This window comes from Staurois parvus, unplaced genomic scaffold (genome assembly GCF_062004578.1).
Source record: "Staurois parvus isolate SC_StPar_1 unplaced genomic scaffold, SC_StPar_1.0 ptg000003l, whole genome shotgun sequence".
In the NCBI taxonomy this organism is placed as follows: Eukaryota; Metazoa; Chordata; class Amphibia; order Anura; family Ranidae; genus Staurois; species Staurois parvus.
Window position 1 is genome coordinate 4329036 of NW_028317799.1, and position 23453 is coordinate 4352488.

Consider the following 23453-nt stretch of genomic DNA (forward strand, 5'->3'; position numbering starts at 1 on the left):
GCATACTTCAGAGACATTTGGATGCCAGACCCGAACCCCTTTGTAAACTCCTTAGCGGAAGCTGCCACATTAAAAATGCCCATTTTCTTAGCTAATAGGCAAGGGAAGGTAAGGGAAGCTTTTTAAGGAAAGGGGTGGGGACAATGGTGACATCATTGACCAAATATGAACATGGCCAGGGGCGGACTGACCATTTGGAAACTCGGGCACTGCCCGAGGGCCCAGGGTCAGTAGGGGGCCCCATGAGATGTCCCTGGTACCTTTTTCATAAGCTTTTTTGAATTTGGGCAAGGACACAGGGGCCCCATGATCCCCTATTGCCCAGGGGCCCCATGAGTTGTCAGTCCACCCCTGAACATGGCTATATTTGGTCAATTTGACAGCCTAAAAATGGCCAAAAAGTAGCAGGGATTCCTCGTGATGCCAGTTCTTCCCAGGGATGCCGCGGGTACGTGCGCTTCCTTAGGAACCAATAACCGCAGAAAGCCGTCATATATAGAACCAGTAAAAATACAGCTTGTATATATGAACCACGGCTGCCGTCGAACAGGGGACCAACAAGGCTAAAGTTCAGGCACTGGTCCGAAAACCCCAACAGCCACAGTTAAGTCCAAGCCTAGATTCGGACTGCACCATCAGCTCATCCCTACTTGTAACATACTACAAAATTACAATGTACAGTCTGATCACTGGGGAATAGGAGACTGAAGAAATGCTTCCTCCTGCCTGCAGCAGACTGATGATCTCGAACTAGGCTAAGTCATTGACTGGCGCTCGGTGCTGGCATTTTAATAACAGGTGGAGCTTTAAAAAAAATTTAAAAATGTAAAATTGCTGTGTATTGTGACATCAGGAATACTGTATATTCACGCAGACTTGTAAAGTTACTGAAAGTCTGCCAAAGTTGTCAGTACGGGAATACAATATTTTTACTCTGCGTTATTGATTACGGACATGTTAACACAAACTGGCACTTAATGTTATTTATGGAAATAATAAATTGAAAAGAAAAATGTGACAGCTTCTGGTTTATTGTCACATTAGGGGAAAAAATTGTTCCATTAGATACATAACAGCAACTAAATATATATCAGAGGAGAAGCCATCACAGTGGTTTTAAATGCAGGGGCTGAATGCATCGATGGACAATTTATCCGCTACTTGAGCAAGTACCATTACCGAATTATGTAAAATGCGTGCAGCTGCCGAAGCATTTGGTATCCTTGGGTTATTATTGTAACATAAAGTTACATCAGCTGAATTATTTGTGCGCATTATCCCAAGACCACTAGCAATGGGATAAAAATTACTTGTTATGCAGGAAGCTGAGGACAAAGCCATATAAGAGTTTAATTGCTATACAAATGCATGCAATATTATAGTATACAGTATGTCATAGTGGACGCTTGTTAAAAGGAATAAATCTGCTATCTCCTATGGAACAATTTTGTTTTTTAAAAATATATACATACTTTTTTCCTACTACCTTCAGTCCGGTCTAGTAATGTCACTGACCCCACCCTACGTGTTTTGTCACAGCCAGACTTCAATATTTCTCTAGAAGTCTTGGTGTGACAAAATGCATTGGAAATAGTCAGTGACTACCCTACCTTTTTTTTTTTTTTAACACCTTGGCACCAATGTAACCCAACACAGAACTGGGGCCACATATTTGCATACCTGTCTTTGTGCTGGGAGTGCGCCGCATGGCACATGTCAACGTTGTAAAATTTTACTTAGGCTTTAAGATTTGTTTTACATTTAGGCATGGAGGGGTTAAAGATATGAGATTTTAATGTGCCACTGACCACAAAAAAAGTGGGATTTTTTTTTTAAAGGGGGGGGGGTTAAAGTGCCACTGACCAACAATAAATTTGGGATCTTTTTTAAAGGAGTCGGGGTTAAAGTGCCCCTGACCACTAATAAATGTGGGGAGTTTTTTAAAAGAGGGAAGGGTAAAGTGCCACTGACCACCAATAAATTTAGGATCTTTTTTAAAGGAGGAAGGGATAAAGTGCCATTGAAAACCAGTAAATGTATGAGCTTTTTTTAAAGGAGGGAAGGTTAAAGTGTCACTGAGCACCAATAAATGTGGGGTCTTTTTTATTCACTTCTGGTCTAGAGCAAATGTTCATTTTTTTGCTCACATGAAAAAAATCTGCATGTTTTATCATAACATTACTTAAAACCCCCCAGAGCATTATATATTTTCCCGAGAGCAGAGGTACAGTGGCCATTCCATTATTGGGTGAGCTGGGATGTGTAATATGTCAAATATGTGCAAGGGTTAGTACACCCTGAAGCGCCTAGTGTGAGGAGACCTATATGTGTTCCTGATGGCCCTGTAGCCATATGGTGACAAAGTGTTCCCCAGCAGGTAAGAAGGATTGGTAACCCAAACTTCTTGTGTTCCTTGGTTTGGTTGAAACCCTCTACTAGAGGGTCCTCCAGGAGTGGAAACTGGCTGAATAACCCACTTCTTAGGGGTCCGTCTACAAACTCATAAGTAAAACATTCAGAAAATCAAGTGCCAACTGAGCATTTCATTATTGGGTGAACAAAGGCATGTTATATAAACCAAAACAAATGAATAACTAAGTGCACCTCCAAACCTAAGTGATCCCACACCCAATCAGTAAACAATGGATAATATAGTGTTCCGCTACTCAATAAATAAATATACCTTAGTTTGTATTAAAAAAATATTAAATGTGGTTGCATAAGTGTGCACACCCTCTTATAACTGGGGATGTAGCTGTGTTCAGAATTAAGCAATCATATTCAAAATCATGTTAAATAGGAGTCAGTACACACCTGCCATCATTTAACTACTTCCTGTCCGGACACTTTTACCCCCTCCAGTCCAGGGCAATTTTCAGCTTTCAGCGCTATCACACTTTGAATGACAATTGCATGGTCATGCAACACTGTACCCATATGAATTTTTTACCATTTTTTTGAGACAGATAAAGCTTTATTTTGGCGGTATTTATTCACCCCTGGGATTTTTATTTTTTTTGCTATGTAAATGAAAATGTCCAAAAATTTTGAAAAAAAGTGTTTTTCTTATAAAATTTTGCAAATAAATAATCTTTCATCATAAATCTTGGCCAAAATGTATTCTGTTATCTTTTTAGTAAAAAAAAAATAAGCCAAATTAGTTTATAACCAAAAATTATAATTTTTAAACATTTTTTGTTACATTTTTATTAAATTTTTTAATATTATTATTTATGGGGTTTTTTTTTTACATACTGTCACCCTAGCAGTACAGTGTCACCATGGTGACACTGTACTACTTGTGGGGGGTGATGAAGATTTTTTTTTTTTTTACAGTGATTGCTTTTACACCCATATAGGATGTAAAAGCAATCATTTCTCTTTCTCTCTGTCTGCATTCTTGCAGCCATTGAGAACTACTGAATGAGCTGTGATTGGTCACAAATTTTCACATGGTACAAGGCTGTTGTGAATAGCCTTGTACCATGTGACCTCTGTGATCATTCACAGATTTCACACGTAGTAAGCAATAATGTCACAAGTGACATCTTGCTTACTACTTTGCATGTGATCACTGATTGGCCAATCAGTGATCACATGATCGGGACCTCGTACAGAGGTCCCGTCCGATGATCGGTGTTTCACTGTGTCCGGAGGACACAGTGGGCACCGGATCATGGTGCTGCGCACTCCCAGTGAGCGCGCACACCTAGAAATGGCGGGTGCCATTTATGAACGGCAACCCGCCCCTGGAGTGCCACCGTCCTGCCATTTATAAACAGCAGGCGGACGGCAAGTGGTTAAAGTGCCTCTGATTAACCCCAAATAAATTTCAGCTGTTCTGGTAGGTCTTTCCTGACATTTTCTTAATTTCATCCTACAGCAAAAGCCATGGTCCGCAGAGAGCTTCCAAAGCATCAGAGGGATCTCATTGTTAAAAGGTATCAATCAGGAGAAGGTTACAAAAGAATTTTCAAGGCATTATACCTTGGAACACAGCGAAGACCGTCATCATCAAGTGGAGGAAATATGGCACAACAGTGACATTACCAAGAACTGGGCTTCCCTCCAAAATTGATGAAAAGACGAGAAGAAAACTGGTCTGGGATGCTGCCAAGAGGCCTACAGCAACATTAAGAGGCTGCAGGAATATCTGGCAAGTACTGGCTGTGTGGTACGTGTGACAACAATCTCCCGTATTCTTCATATGTCTGGGCTATGGGGTAGAGTGGCAAGACGGAAGCCTTTTCTTACGAAGAAAAACATCCAAGTTCAGCTAAATTTTGCAAAAACACATCTGAAGTATTCCAAAAGAATGTGGGAGAATGTGTTATGGTCTGATGAAACCAAGGTTGAACATTTTGGCCATAATTCCAAAAGATATGTTTGGTTCAAAAACAACACTGTAGATCACCAAAAGAACACAATTCCCACAGTGAGGCATGGTGGTGGCATCATCATGCTTTGGGGCTGTTTTTCTTCAGCAGGAACTGGGGCCTTAATTAAGGTAGAGGGAATTATGAACAGTTCCAAATACCAGTCAATATTGGCACAAAACCTTCAGGCTTCTACTAGAAAGCTGAACATGAAGAGGAACATCATCTTTCAGCATGACAACGACCCAAAGCATACATCCAAATCAACAAAGGAATGGCTTCACTAGAAGAAGATTAAAGTTTTGGAATGGCCCAGCCAGAGCCCAGACCTGAATCCGATTGAAAATCTGTGGGATGATCTGAAGAGGGCTGTGTACAGGAGATGCCCTTGCAATGTGCGAGTTTCGGAGTGTTTTTGCAAGGAAAAGTGGGTAAATATTGCCAAGTCAGGATGTGCCATGCTGATAGACTTATCCCCAAAAAGACGGAGTGCTGGAATCACATCAAAAAGTGCTAAAACAAAGGATTAGTTTAAGGGTGTGCACACTTATGCAACTATATTATTTTAGTTTTTTATTTTTACTTCCTTCCACCTAAAAAATGTAAGTTTGATGTTCAACTGAGTTGTGCAGTTTACAGGTTAGTTGGAAAAAGTTCTGAAATTATTATTTTTGTCTCATTTTTGTACATCACAGAAACCTGACATTTTAACAGGGTGTGTAGACTTTTTATATCCACTGTATATAATACAAAATTAGTGATCAAATACCACCAAAAGAAAGCTTTATTTGTATGGGAAAAAAATGCTATAAAATTCCTTTAAGTACAGCATTACATGACCGAAGTAGTTGCCAGTTAATGTGGTGCAGTGCTGAATAGCAAAAAATGGCCTGGTCATGAAGGGGGTAAAACCTTTCCGGAGCTCAAGTTGTTAAAACAGCGCTGAGATGAATAGCCATTGTCTTTGTGCCATTATAAAATGGCACGCGGGACTCAAGTGGTTAAAGCACAAGTGGTATTGTAGTAATTAGGTTTAGATCTTCTTTCTGGTAAATCCGAACTTCCAATCCATGGGTTCCTAAGCGTTTCGCACGGCCTGAAAATCATTGACTTTTGCCAATTAATTTTTTCGTATGTTCCGTCCTTTAAGAGCCCAGACTGGATGTCCCTCTGGACCCCGTTAGACTATTGTGTTCAGCAAAGCGCAATGCTATTGATTGGAAGGCGCCAAGTCAAACAGGGATGTCCAAACAAGAGCAAATTTTCTTTTTGGGTCAGTGAGCTGACACTGTAAACTAAGCCTGTGTAGGTCTTTTCTATGGTTTAAAGGTAACACATATATTTACTGCTCACATGCAGTGTGTCTGGTATTACGCTGTCATTTCAGTAATGATAGTATCAGTTTCCAGCTGAAGCAAATACCGAGAAAGCAAAAATAAGGTTTTTCGTTGTTTTCATGCAGCTAGTGCTTCTTTTGTAAGTACACTGTTGTATTTTCTATATTTTTTTTCTTTATTTTAGGGATAGGTTTGGAAATGGTCAGCTTAGACACAATTTAAAATATAAAAGAAAGATATTCCTGCGCCAATACAAATTAAGTGAATCACCCTTCTAAATTGCTGCTGTGCAAAAAATGTGAATACACAATGAAATATATAAATAAACAGCGCGAAATAGACCTAAAATCGAGTATTAATAAATCGCAAAATATAAATGTCCCATATCAATTAGTACATATCTGTATCAGAAAAAAAATTTTTCAAGAAAAGGACACCATAAAGTCCCTTGTGGTGAGAAATACGAACTCCAAATAATTTTTCTAGTCTTCCACCTTTCACCCGTGCACACCAAAATCAAATGCGCTCACCAGATTTTGCTGAATGAAAAGCCTTTAAGGATTTTATGGGGAATCCTATACCCTCTTTTCATCAGCTCAATGATAGCCTCTCCAAGATAAGATCCTCTTTCAGGTCCTCACCGTGGCTCCCTAGTGTACTCCACCGTATCATCAAAGAGAAAAACTTACATAGTGTAATATTGCCAGATCAATCTTATACCATAAAGAACAGAATCCAGGCCACTCACTTGAGAATGCCCGATGGGAGGGGCGAAACGCGTTCATTCGCCTTGCGTCTGACGTCACTTCCGGTGAGTGGAACGCATGCCGATCGGTGTGTTCCAGCGGCCATTTTGCGGGATTTAGGCTGGTTCTCTGCTGTTCCTCTGCTCCATCTGGCTACATTGGTGTGGGAACCCTGGAGTATGTTGGCTGGTTTTGATCATCAGGCTGTCATGGGCTTAATAAATGTGCCTTTTACAAGTTATTGAAATGTGAGTGGCCTGGATTCTGTTCGTTATGGTATAAGATTGATCTGGCAATATTACACTATGTAAGTTTTTCTGTTTGTGCAAAATGCAAAAAGTGCAAAAATGCGCACACACATAGGAACACGCATGGAAAAATAGGCACGTTCACCACAGATCCCAGCACCTAGTGGCCTATGTAAACCTGGGCACTGCCTGGGATCATTGCTGGATGGTCTTTCAGCTTGTATCTCTGTTTTCCTCAATCCTGTATTGGCTTGACTTGATGATGACCCTGTAAGTAGGTGCAGTTAGCTGACCGGCCACTAGATGGCTCTGTTCCCATTATAGTCTGTATAGAGCAGGGGTCTCCAAACCTGAGGGTCAAATGTGGCCCTTTGGTTGTCCTTATCCGGCCCTTGGGGTACTATTCCTTCCACTGATATGAGCCGCTATTCCTTTTATTGACACCAAAGACAGGGCACTACTCCTTCCACTGACACCAAGAATGGGGTGCTCTTCCTGCCACTGACACCAGAGATGGCGCTACGAATTCTCCCACTGACACCAATGATGGGGCACTATTCCTCCCACTTACACCAGCAATGGGGTATTATTCCTCCCACTGACACCAAGAATGGGGTACTCTTCCTGCCACTGACACCAGAGATGGGGCTACTAATTCTCCTACCAACACCAATGGTGTGGCACTATTCCTCCCACTGATACCAATGATGGGGCTACTAACTCTCCCACTGGCACCAATGATGGGGCACTATTCCTCCCACTGATGCCAAACATGGAACACTATTCCTCCCACTGACACCAGAGATGGGGCTACTAATTCTCCCACTAACACCCATTATGGGGCACTATTCCTCCCACTAAGACTATCTATGTAGTTTTTTTTTACTCCCACTGAATACTAAGCCTATGGCATTGTCTACTCCCACCAATTACACTGTTCAACAGGTAAAAAGTTTTGGGCATAAAATTAGCTAATCTTACATAATTTTGGGGTGCTGAAAACAAAAATGACCCTAAAAAATGTTGATTGGCTCTAGTTTCCATGATATATTCACCCATCTAATGACGTAAGCCATTCAAAATTATGATGCAACTTCAGCTGCATATTGCGCAATTGATACTGGTGACCAATAGAAAATTGCATGTATACTGAGATGATGCAATATTAGCCTTTAATTGCATCACTTCACTGCATAAAAGCTGCAGTATCTGTAGCTGATTGGAGTCTGACAGCGTCTTTACATTTCGTTTTATGCTTATATAAGCTACTCAGTAATGCCTCGAACTTGTGTGAATAAAGCAGATAATTTCTGCTATATCTGCGGTGAAATAACTTTTATCTCACAAAAAAGGAGGATAACAGGAATGATTAAGAAAGCCTACAACTTGTATTTTGGCTGCAAGATAGGAGACCAGGACAAGAGCTGGGCACCACATATATGCTGCAATTCTTGTGGGACGGCACTGGAGCAATGGTTGAATGGAAAAAAGGCATCTATGCCTTTCGCTGTGCCAATGATTTGGAGAGAGCCAACAGATCATGTTAGTAATTGTTACTTTTGTATGGTGCCTCCAATTGTAAAAGGGCTAAATAAGAAGAAAAGGTTATCTGTGCACTATCCAAATATTCCATCGGCAATACGTCCAGTTCCTCATGGAGAGGGGCTACCAATTCCTAAAGCACCAGAATCCTTTGTGGTTGAGTCAAGTGAGGAAGAACCTGAAGCGTGTAGTCACGTGCAGTTGTAAGAGATAGCCCTTTCCTCGAATACAAGAGAAAATCCAAGAGAAGCAAAACCGACACAAACTGAAGACAAAACTAGTGAGAATCCTAAGTATTAAAATGGTTCAACTTAGCTTATGGCTATAATTTTTCTTGGTAATCCTATGCAATATATTATGCCATTTAGGCTTTGTTATGTAGTCAATATCACTTGCTTTATATTTGTGGAAAGACATCTATCTATATAATTATTGTGCATTATGTAGTCATTACGCCTATAGTAGAAAACTTTCCGTTTACAGAAAAACTAGAGCCAATTGACAAATTTCATTGTTATATTTGAACTCAGAATGTGAAATTCATTAAGAAATGGATCCTTTTGTTTCCAAAACTGGCAAAAAATAAAACTTTGTTGAACAGTGTTATAGGGCATTTTCTACTCCCACTGGCCACAGTCCGGCCCCCCTAAAGTTTGAGGGGCAGTGAACTGGCCTTTTGTTTCAAACATTTGGAGACCCCTGGTATAGAGGAAAGTTATAAACAAGTGATAAATAAAAGAGTAAAGGTCCTCCTGCGCTCATATGTAAACAGATAAAAATATAAATATATAGATAATTAGGAAGCAGCTAATATCCTATCCTATACCATAAGGTCTAAATCACATATACATATAATGATGCAGCACTATTGTAGAAAAATAAACAATCATGGGTGATAAAGTGTAAAAAACAGATAAAATATAAAAAGGTCTAAGAATCAGACCTATCAGAGCAAGAGTGATCCCAATCCACATGGGGATATAATAAGTTGTGACCCCAAGTACCCTGATGGGACACAAAAATAGCAAACACTGATGTGAATCCCTGCTGAGGGATCAAAATAACACACTATGTGAAACACACATTACATATAAAGTGATTTAAAAGTCCATAAATTGGTGTAGTGATCTTCCTGTTCATGCACGGTGTGGATGTCAAAACACCCTCAATGTGATCCCCAAAGGTATGGCTGCAATGGCCTCTCACCTCTACTTCATGACCCTGCAGGGCCAAAGCAAAAAAAAACTCCACTGGATCCTCAGAGTAACCACTCTATTAATCAGATGGTGCCACCAGGTAATCACTAATCACCATTCCACTGGACCGGTCTGCAGGCAGCTTAGCACTCTCATAGGTGTCATAAATCATATGCCCATAGAACAGAAAGAGAACATAATCTCCATAGTGTATTACTATTTAATGGCATATAAAGGAAATAAGCCAGAAGTGCACTCACATAAATGTAGCTTGCATGAAGTAGCATCCAGCAAATATCAAGGTAGAATCCAATGAGCACAGTATACAGCTTGTATAAAGGTAGAATCCAATATGCAAGGTGTACTGCATGAAGAAAAAGCGCTGATAGGTGTACAAAAATGGCGCCATGCCGGAAGTGCATCACACGTAAATGCCGTCGACACATTGCATCACGTGACCTCATGACTTCATCGGGACCTATATAAACAAGTGATAGCTTCCCTTTTAACTAGAGCCCTCCTGTACTGTAATAATGGCATGAGTGAGTCAGGGCCCACATATAAGCCAGGTTGAAAGGAGCCCTAGTGCAGCTGAGGCATGGGAAGCAGAGACCCCACCATCAGGTGGATGTAGTCAGCAGGTGTAGGCTCTGGAAAAGGCTGGCAGCTGGGAAGAGGCAGGCCTGCACCCAAAAAGCCAGCTGTAGACTTCCTGATCCTTATGGAGGTGGTTGCAAATGCTTTTTAGGCCAGGCCAAGAGTTCCCTGGAATTAAGCTATCCCCCTGGATTGTCCCAGGAGAGGTGTACCCATGGAGGAGGTGACTACAGGGATCACATCCCAGTCAATACTAATGACCCCAGGTGGAAAGAAACTGATTAAGGGAACATGGCTTACTGAAAGCGCTTCATGATGCTTTTACATGTGACTATTGTGGACCACCCATTAAAAGTGATTGTAAATATGCTGCCATGTGACCCTAAATAGTATGTTGATGTGATCGTTTGTGCTATTTTCCAAGTTCCGTCAGTCAAGTGCAGCAACCCACTTTTTGTGTAAAACAATTCCTTCCTTTGGGGATATAAAGGTTACCTGCCATGAACATTGGGAGGAAACCTCTGGCATGAGGTGGGCAGAAGATGGCAGAGGGTTAAAGCCTCAAGCAGAATGGTCACTGTTCTAGCAGGTGAAAACGTGGGATAGGAGCCTGCACTCTTGATAATTTTAGCCATTCACAAGCCCCTCTTACAACCCTGCCTTGTCTGGCCAGTCTCTGGAGTATCCCTAGCTATTAAGTCTGCTGCCTACCATGTGTTACTGACTTTGGCCTAGACCGACCCCCGTTTGCCTGCATATTACATTCTCTGCTAATCTCTGACCTTGATCCTGCTCATGGTTTGGTGCCTTCCTGCTCCACTGCTACTAAACGCGGCTTGGGACCTAGCTCTGTTGTCTACTGGTCTGGGTGAAGTTGGGGTGCCCTCATTGCTCTGCTTATGCTTCCCTGACATCAGTGATCCCAAGTAAAAATCTGTGGTACCCGCTTCCTGGCACCTGTGCCCTTCTGTTGCCCTAGCAGTCACTGTCTGTCAAGGCTCTGTCCACAGCAGAGGTACTGGGAGACCTGGCATTCCTGCCAGTACCTTGCAGGGCCGCAGAAATGCACACTGGTGAAAATCTATGCGCATTGGTGCACGAACGCGAGCCGGAACACGCATGCACACTGTTAGTTAGGCACGCATGAGCCCAGTTTGGCGGCAGACGGCCTTTATAAGGAAGCCCATCACTCCATTATATTGCTGGTTGATCTCTGGCTCCCCAGTACCTTTGTCCGTGTTGCCTTGCTGCTGTGATCTCCTGTTACCGATTTGGCTTGTTCTTGGACCTGTCTTCTCTGCCTGACTCCTGATCTGACCCTGGCTTGGCTAATAGATATTCTCACCTCCTCTCCTGATCTGACCTTGGCTTGGCTAATAGATATTCTCACTCGCTCTCCTGTGTATGACCCTGGCTATCCTATTGACTACGTCTGCTCCAATCTCCACCTGGCATCTGACCTTGGCTTTGAACCAACTACTCTGTGGTCCTCTGCTACCCTGAAGGCCTGCATACCTCTAATGGGCACCACCTGTCTGCAGACACCGTTCCAGGAGCTGTGCTCCTGGGTGTACCTCTGACAAGCACTCCTATAGGCGACCAGTGCTACTTTGGACCTGACTCCTTCTGTCCCATATCCAGGGGAGTCTGGAACTTAGCTGCAAGGGAAGCCCTCTCTCCATTGGCCTCTAACACCAGGTACGTGATACTGTCCCAGCCTTCAGGGGTGTTTGTATAGGAACTGTGCAAGAGACCATTCTCATCATCTCCAGCTCCTCATGGCAGACCAATTGGCCATCAATCAAATTCTTGGTTTTGATACACAGTTCTATTTCAAGAACTGATCATAAGAGTTTTTCTTATTATATCCTATAATCATAGTCTTCGGGCAAAACCCATCAAGGAACCCCTCTACTTGATGACCAAAGCCTTGCTAATTGGTGACGTGACCAATTTGCTATCCAGATCCTCAATCCAGTCCTTCCTTCCATGCCTGTGGCCAACAAGGAGTTAACCGTGGGTACATCAAGCTGATTTATCAGCGGCCCAGCAAACCAGCGTGAAAGATATAACACTCAGACTGTAAAAGCCGCCAGTTCTGTCGCAATCAATGACATTTTTATTTGCAACTTATTGTAATGTATGTAATGTTTAGGCTTTGCTGTCTTGTGTTTGTGCGGAGGCCTGAAAGAATAAATCTCTTTAAAACACGTGCATCGAAGGTTGATTTCAACTGTGCAGCATCTCTGGCAAGAAGGCATCCCATTATTTGAACCTAAGCTCTCCTCGAACCCTCACCCGCCGAAGCGTATTCTGAAGAGGTTCAATGTCTGCCTTGCAATGTGTTGGAGTAGATTACAGTACATAGAGAAACGTGGACATTCCAGGCCAAATTATAGCATTTTTTTTGTCCCCCTCTTAATGACGAATTGAGTTGTCCCAGTGAAATGCAAAGAAAATCCAAGGCAGCATGCACTGATTGCAGTGGTGGTATCACAGTGCCCCCTAGTGTCAGCTGTGGATGCTGTGTATCAACTGGGTAGAACACCCATAAAATACAGTAAGTCAATGTTGATTCAGGCAGACGAAGCGTAGAAGAAGCCTAATTTCTGAACATCCAGCCATACCAAGGCTGACATCACAAAAAAGCGCTACAGAAAATAATTGCCCTGTATAATAAAAGGATCACAAAGGATTTATTCACAAAGGTAAGGAAAATCCAGGTAAGTTTAGTTTTCTTGAATTTGCTTGGTGCATGTGTAGAAATTTATACAAAGTCATCAAGCCAAAAGCTCACCAAATGGTGAGTTTTCCTTAAAAAAAAAAAACGGGGAAAACCAGCAAGCGACGTCTCCCTTTACAAAGATAAAGCAGAAACATGAGAATTTACTAATTAGAATAATCAATAAATTAATAAGTGCATTGTAATTAAAAGAATAATAATCCTAAAATGTGGCATGCAAATAATAACGTATCTAATTAATAAAAAAAATACATGTAATCAAAAACAATATAATAATAGTATAGTATACTAATACTATAAAATATATATTATTATATATATTTTTATATTATATATTATTTTTATATATATATATATATATATATATATATATATATATATAAGTATACATTATTTTACAATAGAATAATAAAAATTTTAAAAAAGCTTCTTTAAAATAATTATTTATCTATAAATGTAATATTCACTCTCCAGTTCTAGCAGATAACCCCCAGAGTGTATGTTCTACATTAAAAAAAAAAAACCTGCCTGTTCACAAACTTTTTTAAAGTTCCACTTTAAAGGATGGCCTTTTTTTGGGAGGGGGGGGGTCACATTTTGGATAGCACAAGTAACTTTCATATGTGTTGTATATCATGTTTTGATACACTTGACGCTCTATGTGTTATCTGTGAAATGTGTAGTGCAGGGGTGGACTGACAAATCTTGGGGCCCCCGGGCAATAGGGGATCATGGGGCCCCTGTGTCCTTGCCCAAACTCAAAAAAGCTTATGAAAAAGGTATCAGGGGCAGCTCATGGGGCCCTCTACTGACCCCGGGCCCTCAGGCAGTGCCCGAGTTTCCAAATGGTCAGTCTGCCCCTGGTATAGAGATACCCTCACCTCACTGGCCTATGAGGATCAATTGGCATAAAGTTTATATCCTCCTATGTAACAGAACTGCTGAGATCTATACTGAAATACTTTGCGAGAATAGTGATTGGTCAGTGGGATAAGCAAGGTGCAGTGTCTTGCATTGATATTCGCTGTGTTTACCATGAAATGACCAAATTGATATAGCAGATGTTTCAGATTTTATACAATTGTGTTTCATTGCATATCAGACAGCTTAGTTCTCGTTTAAATAAAATGATACCTTAATAAAATAGACACAAACACACACTAAATAAATAAATAAATAATGAAATAAAAAAAAATATATATATATATACAGTATATATGCACGCAAAATTGCCCAAAGTATTGGTCAGCCTGCCTTTACCCGCACATGAACTTTAATGGCATCCCAGTCTTAGTCCGTAGGGTTCAATATTGAGTTGGCCCCGCCCTTTGCAGCTATAACAGCTTCAACTCTTCTGGGAAGGCCGTCCACAAGGTTTAGGAGGTGTCTATGGGAAGGTTGGACCATTCTTCCAGAAGCACATTTGTGAGGTCAGGCACTGATGTCGGACGAGAAGGCCTGGCTCGCAGTCTCTAATTCATCCCAAAGGTGTTCTATCGGATTGAGGTCAGGACTCTGTGCAGGCCAGTCAAGTTCTTCCACCCCAAACTCACTCATCTATGTCTTTATGGACCATGCTTTGTGCAATGATGCGCAGTCATGTTGGAACAGGAAGGGGCCATCCCCAAACTGTTCTCACAAAGTTGGGAGCATGAAATTGTCAAAAATGTCTTGGTATGCTGACGACTTAAGAGTTCCCTTCACTGGAACTAGGGGGCCAAGCCCAACCCCTGAAAAACAACCCCGCACCATAATCCCCCCTCTACCAAACTTTACACTTGGCACAATGCAGTCAGGCAAGTACCGTTCTCCTGGCAACCGCCAAGCCCAGACACGTCCATCGGATTGCCAGACAGAGAAGCGTGATTGCTCACTCTAGAGAACACTTCTCCACTGCTCTAGAATCCAGTGGCGGTGTGCTTTACACCACGGCATCCGATGCTTTGCATTGTACTTGGTGATGTAAGGCTTGGATGCAGCTGCTCGGCCATGGAAACCCATTCCATGAAGCTCTCTTTGCACTGTTGTTGTGCTAATCTGAAGGCCACACCAAGTTTGGAGGTCTTTAGTTATTGACTCTGCAGACAGTTGGTGACTTCTGCGCACTGTGCGCTTCAGCATGCACTGACCCCGCCCTGTCATGTGACGTGGCCTACCACTTGGTGGCTGAGTTGCTGTTGTTCCCAGTTGCTTCCACTTTGTGATAATACCACTAACAGTTGAGCGTGGAATATTTAGTAGCCAGGAAATGTCACGGATGGACTTATTGCACAGGTGACAACCTATCACGGGACCACGCTTGGAGTCACTGAGCTCCTGAGAGCGACCCATTCTTTCACAAATGTTTGTAGAAGCAGTCTGCATGCCTAGGTGATGATTTTATATACTTGTGGCCATGGAGGTGATTGGAACACCTGAATCCAATGATTTGGAGGGGTGTCCCAATACCTTTGGCAATATAGTGTACATGCATATATAAAAAGTTCTGCTTTAACAGATGGTCTAACCCTTCCCAATTTAAACAAAATGTGGGAAAAAGTTTGTCTTTACATACACTTTAATTATAATTAAAAATTATTTCTCTAACAGGCAATTTAGCACTATGGAAACAATTTAATAGTGGACATAGATGCCCATAGATGCAGGTTTTAACCTGCATAAACAGGGCATTTTTTGCTGTTAAGCACTGTGTTACTTTAACTGGAAATTGTGCCACTTGCAATGCTTACGCAAATGAAATTTATGTAATTTTTTTCACACTAATAGAGCTTTCTTTTTGTGGTATTTGGTTTGCGTGAATTTTATAGCACCTACAAACTATGGTATACAGTATATACTGGTAATTTTTTTTATACTAGTAACAGGGGCGTATGTACCACGAGGCAAAAAGGCATGTGCATTTTACTGGGGGGGTAGCGCCACCCCCAGGCAGAAGTTACACACGTGGGTGTGAGTGGCAGGGCTGCCATCGGGGTGGGGATGGGGGGGACAGCCGACATACAAGTAGGGGGACCAGCTGCAGAGGAGGGTGGAGTGGTGGGTGGATCCCTGGTGTGCACAGGGAGCAGCTAGGGGCTGGGGCCCGCTGTCAGGTAGGTTCTGGTCATTTGCAGTGTGCCCTGAGCTGTGCGGGGTGGGTGAGGCCAGGGGGTGCCAGTGGAGGTCCTGTGGAGGAGGAAGAAGAGGACAAGGTCAGGCCTTCCACCTGTCCCACTGCCCCCCTAAGCCATGTGCTTTTTGTTAAGCCCTGCTTTGCAAGGGGAAAGTAACGGCACATCTCTGCTGTCTGTAGAGAGCCCTGTGCTGCTTAACAACACAAATTAAATAATAAAAAACGCACAAGCGGAAAAAAGGACATAACTTTCATTTGGGTGCAGCGCTGCATGACCGCGGAATTTTCAGTTAAAGTAACGTAGTGTCGTAACACAAAAAATGGCCTGGTCATGGTAAATCCTCAGGAGGGCAAGTGGTTAATTCATTTTATTGGGGCTGCCCAGGGTTTCATAGGCTGCTGCTCCGCTACTTCCCCCTGATTTCTAGGACATAGCAAGAGGGAGGACAGAATCTGCAGCCTGAATATTTAAGGGGGTTCAGCCAGTCCCTGGGGAGGTGTGCCCAGAAGGTGGGGGGGTTCTGATAAATAGACTGAGGCCTGAGCAGCATTGTGCTTTCAGGATGTGAATGTAGGGCAGAGTTCCTGAGTCCAGCCTGCAGAAGAAGACCCCTGTTGAGAGGCCTCGCCCTCCTGGATAGAAGTCTCAGGAGGAAGTCAGCCTGAAGACACAGAGGTCTCAGCTAAGGTTAGCTGGTGGGCCTATTCTCAAAACCAGCCCAAGAATCCAGAGGGACAGGAGAGAGCCAGGAGGAAGATGTGGGTGAGAGGTGTACAGAGGCAGTGTGAGTCTACATCTCCATCACTAGGAAGAGCCTGGATATCAGCAGGAAGCAACTGTTGAACCTGGTGGCTGATTGAGTACAAGACCCCACTGCTGCAACATTGACAGTGACATACTTAGGACTTTGAGTGAACTTCAGGTCACAGGCAGCTGGAAATTCTATGGGACTTTGCTAGGAAAGTTCAGCCAGAAGTTGTGAAGTTTAGCCAAGCAGTTGTGCAAGACAGCCAGGAGTGGTACAGTGCAGCCAAAGTTTTGTCAAGCCTTCAAGAGTTGTACAGAGCAGCCAAAAGTTTAGCAGTCCTCGAGTTGTTGAAGTCAAGTTTTCATAGTTTCAGGGTATCCCATTCTCCATATTCCCATCCAAGTTCATTGTTTCTCAATGAAAAACAAAATTCACCAGCGGTTCTTTAGGGGGTGTTAGTTACATAGTTAATCTGGCTGAAAAAAGACAAAAGTCCATCCAGTTCAACCATTTGAAAAAAAAAGTTATAATCCTATACACACAGTTGATCCAGAGGAAGGCAAAAAAACCCAGCAAAGCATGATCCAATTTGCTCCTGCAGGGAAAAATATTCCTTCCTGATCCCCCAAGAGGGAATCGGATATTCCCTGGATCAACTTTACCTATAAATGTTAGTATCCAGTTATATTGTGTATCCAAGAAAGAATCCCCGTTAGCACTTCCGCCTGGCAGTTCTAGGGTCATTGGTTAAATCCTAGCAATAACACCACCTGCCTGGAGTTTGCATGTTCTCCCTGTGCCTGCGTAGGTTTCCTCCCATACTCCAAAGACATGCTGGTAGGTTAATTGGCTCCTGTATAAATTGGCTCTAGTATGTGTGGAAGGCAAAAAAACCCAGCAAAGCAGGATCCAATTTGCTCCTGCAGGGAAAAAATTCCTTCCCGATCCCCCGAGAGGCAATCGGATATTCCCTGGATCAAATTTACCTATAAATGTTAGTATCCAGTTATATTCTCTGTATCCAAGAAAGAATCTCCATTAGCACTTCCGCCTGGCATTACTAGGGTCGTTGGTTTGAATCCTAGCCATTGCACCACCTGCCTGGAGTTTGCATGTTCTCCCTGTGCCTGCGTAGGTTTCCTCCCATACTCCAAAGGCATGCTGGTAGGTTAATTGGATGCTGTCTAAATTGCCCTAGTATGTGTATGTATGAATGTAAGTTAGGGAACTTAGAGTATATGCCCCTTGAGGGTTAGGGACTGATGTGAATGTACAATATATGTACATGCTCATCACCAGGACTTCTCCATAGCTTCCCCCATCCTCTGGAACTCTCTTTCCCAATTTATCAGACTATCGCCTACTCTGCTCACTTTTATGTGATCTCTGAAAACCTATCTCTTCAGGGAAGCCTATCCTGCCCTCAGCTAATAATGGAATTGTTTACTCCTCCTGCCAGTCCATCCCCCACAGTTACTACCTTTTGTACCACTAGTCCCTCCCTCCTAGATTGTAAGCTCCAAGGATCAGGGCCCTCCTATCCCTCTTGTATTGAACTGTATTGTTGCTGTATTGTCTCCCGTTATATTATAAAGCGCTGAGCAAACTGTTGGCGCTATATAAATCCTGTATAATAATAATAATGTAAAGCGCTGCTTAAATTGATGGCTCTATATAAGTACTTGAAATAAATAAATTAAATGAAATAAAGAAAGAATCCAGGCCTTTTGTAAAGGGTATGCTACATCCAGGGGCGGACTGACAACTCATGGGGCCACCGGGCAATAGGGGATCATGGGGCCCCTGTGTCCTTGCCCAAACTCAAAACAGCCTATGAAAAAGGTACCAGGGGCATCTCATGGGGCCCCCTACTGACCTCGGGCAGTGCCAGAGTTTCCAAATGGTCAGTCCGCCCCTGGTATAGAGATATAGAGTTTTTTCTTCTCTACGGTCAAAAGCGATTGCCGATTTGGCCCCATTAACTATTAGAAAATCAAGTGAATGTTCTGAGAGCTAGTTTTTTTCAACCCTAATTTTACATGTGTAGGGTCAGCTTCATACATAGGTAGGGGGCTGGTGGGACCCATAAAAATTCTGTTTTGTGACCCCATAAATAACTGTGATGCCCTGCATGGTACCTAAACCAGATGTCTATATTCTATGTTGAAGCTGGGTGGGATTATACAACAGGAACGGAATGCTGGGAATCTTTACAATCCTTACAATCTCTACATCTATATTGCAGGCTCTCTGAAAAACGCCGACCACAATGGTCCCTGCTATGTCCCAGTGCAGTATAAACATATGCAAGTACGGTTTTTGCTCTTTGTCTCGTTCCCACCTTCCTTCCCTCCTCAGGAGCCTACAAACCTCCCTATGACTACTAGTACACGTGACAGTCACAGTCCACCTTGTGTGTTACCTGGAGCTGTTTCCTGCTATTCCCAGATCCTCCTCCACCCCTCCCCGGCCAGGTAACTCTGCTCAGCACACAACCCTTCATAGACCTGGAGACTGCAAACACTGCATTGGAGTGACGAGTTTCGCCGTGAGATTTAACTGATGAAAATTGAATGACTGCAAGAACCCTACCATGGCCTTTACGAAGAGTACGAAGGATCCTTTTAGTACCCCAGTGGGGCATCTCATAGGTAAGCTATGCTAGGAGTACGCTTGGTGTACTGGCAACCCTAGATACAAATGTTCAGCCTATGCATATCCCTTTGAGGGAGAAAGCAGTTGCTTCCCATAGTAACTAACCTTCCCAAGTTTTCAGGGACCTTTTTAGGTTGCAAATCTTTGTGTCCCTAGAACTGTCCTTGGCTTTATAAACTGCCAATTCTTAGTATATATAATATATTAGTGCCGCGCATACAGTATGGTAGATCCATTATGTTCCCCAATCCACAGATCCGATCCATCCTGCGGGGATCGTTGGCATCCTGGGGGGGTGCGCACTTCACCGGGTGACACCTACCTCACGGGGTGACACCAGACCATCTCCGCGAAAAGGTAAGTTGTAAAGCAAGCTGACGATCCCCGCAGGGTGGTTCGGATCTGTGGATTGGGGAGGATAATGGATCAGACTCCGATCCATTATGCTTCCCAATCCGCAAATCCGATCCATCCTGCGGGGATCGTCGGCTTTCTTTACAATGTACCTTTTCGTGGAGCGGGTCCGGTGTCTCCCTGTATAGGTTGCATGCCGACGATCCCCGCAGGATGGATCAGATCTGCGGTTTGGGGAGCATAATGGATCGGAGTCCGATCCATTATGCTCCCCAATCGACAGATCCGAACCATCCTGCAGGGATCGTCGACATCCTGGGGGGTGCGCACTTCACCGGATGACACCTACCGCACGGGGTGACACCAGACCATTTCCGCAAAAAGGTAAGTTGTAAAGCAAGCTGATGATCCCCGCAGGATGGATCCGATCCATCCTGTGGGGATCGTCGGTATTCTTTACAACTTACCTTTTTGTGGAGCGGGTCCGGTGTCACCCCGTATAGGTTGCATGCCGCCGATCCCCGCAGGATGGATCAGATCTGCGGTTTGGGGAGCATAATGGATCGGAGTCCGATCCATTATGCTCCCCAATCCACAGATCCGAACCATCCTGCGGGGATCGTCGGCATCCTGGGGGGTGCGCACTTCACCGGGTGACACCTACCGCACGGGGTGACACCAGACCATTTCCGCGAAAAGGTAAGTTGTAAAGCAAGCTGACGATCCCCGCAGGATGGATCCGATCCATCCTGCAGGGATCGTCGGATTTCTTTACAACTTACCTTTTTGTGGAGCGGGTCCGGTGTCACCCCGTATAGGTTGCATGCCGACGATCCCTGCAGGATGGATCGGATCTGCAGATTGGGAAGCATAATGGATCGGAGTCTGATCCATTATGCTCCCCAATCCACAGATCCGAACCATCCTGCAGGGATCGTCGGCATCCTGGGGGGGGGTGCGCTCTTCACGGGTGACACCTACCACACGGGGTGACACCAGACCCGCTCCACGAAAAGGTAAGTTGTAAAGAAAGCCGATGATCCCCGCAGGATGGATCAGATCCATCCTGCGGGGATCGTCGGCTTTCTTTACAACTTACCTTTTCGTGGAGCAGGTCCGGTGTCACCCTGTATAGGTTGCATACCGACGATCCCCGCGGGATGGATCGGATCTGCGGTTTGGGGAGCATAATGGATCAGACTCCGATCCATTATGCTCAATCCCCAGATCCGAACCATCCTGCTAGGATCATCGGCATCCTGTGGGGGTGTTTGCTTCACCAGTGACACCTACCACATGGGGTGACAGCGGACCCGCTCCACGAAAAGGTAAGTTGTAAAGCAAGCCAACGATCCCTGTAGGTTGGATGGGATCTGAGTATTGGGCAAAATGGATTGGAGTCTGATCAATTTTGCTCCCCAATCTGCAGATCCGAACCATCCTGCGGGGATCGTCGGCATGCAACCTATACCCGCTCCACGAAAAAGTAAGTTGTAAAGAAAGCCGATGATCCCCGCAGGATGGATCGGATCTGTGGATTGGGGAGCATAATGGATCGGAGTCCAATCCATTATGCTCAATCCACTGATCTGATCCATTCTGCGGGGATCGTCGGAGAGGGTGTCGCCAAGTGTTACCGTACCGAGTGACACCAACCCTAGGGACGCCTCTGCGTGCATATAACGCTATATTCTTATATAAAATCTACTAAGTACATAAAAAAACGTGATTTTAAACACTTGAGAATGCAATGACCACAACTTATAGTCCTTCTTATGTGATTTTATTGTGAATATAGAACTTTGTGCCAGACAGGTGCTCCTTATTCCTTGTGTCCACAAATATCCTCCACCAGAGACATACATATATACTCTCACCTCCTTATATGACCCAAATTGCATAGGTCAAATACCGCCTTTCCCTTTTTTACCTGAGTAGGTGTAATGTGTTGTTAGCTCCACTCTCCTCCTGACTCTGCTGCAGATGGACTTTTCCCAACTTAATGCCACATATCCTCTGCATATGTAAACAGAAACGCTTGCCATAGTGTAGTACTTAAATGTTGTATAATTTATTTTAAAAAACAAAGTACACTCACATTTAAAAGTGTCCTGCTGGGACACCACAGTAAAAATGCCAATATACCATATTTTTCACTCCATAAGACGCACCTGACCATAAGACGCACCTAGGTTTTAGAGGACGAAAACAAGAAAAAAATATTCTGAACCAATGCACTGCAGACATAGTACAGGAGATGACCAGAGACTGCGGACATAGTGCAGGAGACAACCAGAGACTGCGGACATAGTGCAGGAGACGACCAGAGACTGCGGACATACTGCAGGAGATGACCAGAGACTGCAGACCTTTGGGGAGTGGAAGGGGGGGGGAGAGGGTACCCAAATTTGACAGGTACCCGCTCCCACTTCCACGGAGTTGTCCTCCCTCCCTGTCTTGGGACACGTGACAGGTCCCAGAAGACTGCCGGGCCATTCACGAAGCGCAGCGTTTCTTGTGCATGCGCAGTGGGCACCTGGCTGTGAAGCCACAAGCTGTCACAGCCGGGTACCCACACTAAAGATGGCAGTGCCAGGGAGAGAAGATGGTGAGGACACTGCTCGACGGAGGAACAGTTAGGACCGAGCAGCAGGTTCTGCTGCACAGAAGAACCAAGTGGCCAGCCCGGTTTTCTAACATGGCAGCAGTGGGAATACCAGGCCGGCCGCTGCATATTTGCTCCATAAGACACACAGACATTTTCCCCCATTTTTTGGGGGGAAAAAATGCGTCTTATGGAGCAAAATATGGTAATTCCAATGCATTCAGGAATTTCCAAGATGGCAGCTCGTAAACGTCCGGTTTAATGACTTGACGTCATTGGCCCACCCTACGTGTTACGTCACGTGCCTTCCAAGGAATAAGGAGCACCTGTTTGGCACAAAGTTATATATGCACAGATAAAATCACATATGAAGGGCTATAAGTTGTGGTCATTGCATTCACAAGTGTTTAAAATCACGTTTTTTTATGTACTTAGGAGATTGTATATAAGTATATGGAGTTATATGCGCGGCACTAATATGTGATATATCTATTTGTGTGTGGAAACGCCTGTAAGTGTCAGCAGCACTATTATACACAGGAAGTTGGTGATCTTGCTGTGCTGAAGTTTTATTTGTACACAGTTCTTAGTATAATCTGCTCTTTTATATGTGTTTATTGACTTCTTGTCATCAATTCATGTTGCTTCAGCACTGAAAACTCAACTGAGTGGCCACAGCTGACCACTTCCTCTTAAAATGCTAGTTGACTGGCTATAATGCTGAGCCAAAGGCTTCAGTAGTTTCTAAGTCATCAACCAGGAAGATCAGGAGTTCTGACTTCATTCTGGCTTTCTAATCTGTGGCTTGCCCTGGATCGGTGATAGCCAACCCATCTATTCATCTCAGGACTAAAGCCAGCCATAAATGGATCAAATCTCAGCTGGTTCAGCAGGAACCGTCTGAGATTCAATCCATCTATGGGCAGGCTGGTTGTATCCAAGTCAATCCATCAATCAACTTGCATAAAACTAGTCTGTTGGATTTTTTACATGTGATTACTGCTGGCGTTTATAGCTGCTAGTAGTCATCATTGTGTTTTGCAGGGCAGGATGGCTCTGGGCCGGCAGAACACAATATCGCTATGGGAGGGATTCCCCCATAAACACTGACTGTGCTGATGGGGAAATTAAGTGATTTTCCAGTGTGTAGAAGACAAGAAAATTGCATAATTTATGGCCTTCTTACGGGTGAA

The 23453-nt window shown here is 43.7% G+C and overlaps 1 protein-coding gene across 1 annotated transcript in view; it reads left to right on the forward strand.

Moving 5' to 3' along the window:
• The first annotated feature begins 18978 nt into the window (after positions 1 to 18978).
• TOM1L1 (target of myb1 like 1 membrane trafficking protein) overlaps positions 18979 to 23453 on the forward strand; it is a 153315-nt gene continuing 148840 nt past the window's right edge. The window contains exon 1 of the mRNA XM_089672641.1: positions 18979 to 19297. Coding sequence (XP_089528767.1) covers positions 19240 to 19297 — 58 coding nt within the window. The 5' untranslated portion in view covers positions 18979 to 19239. The remainder of the gene's footprint in view (positions 19298 to 23453) is intronic.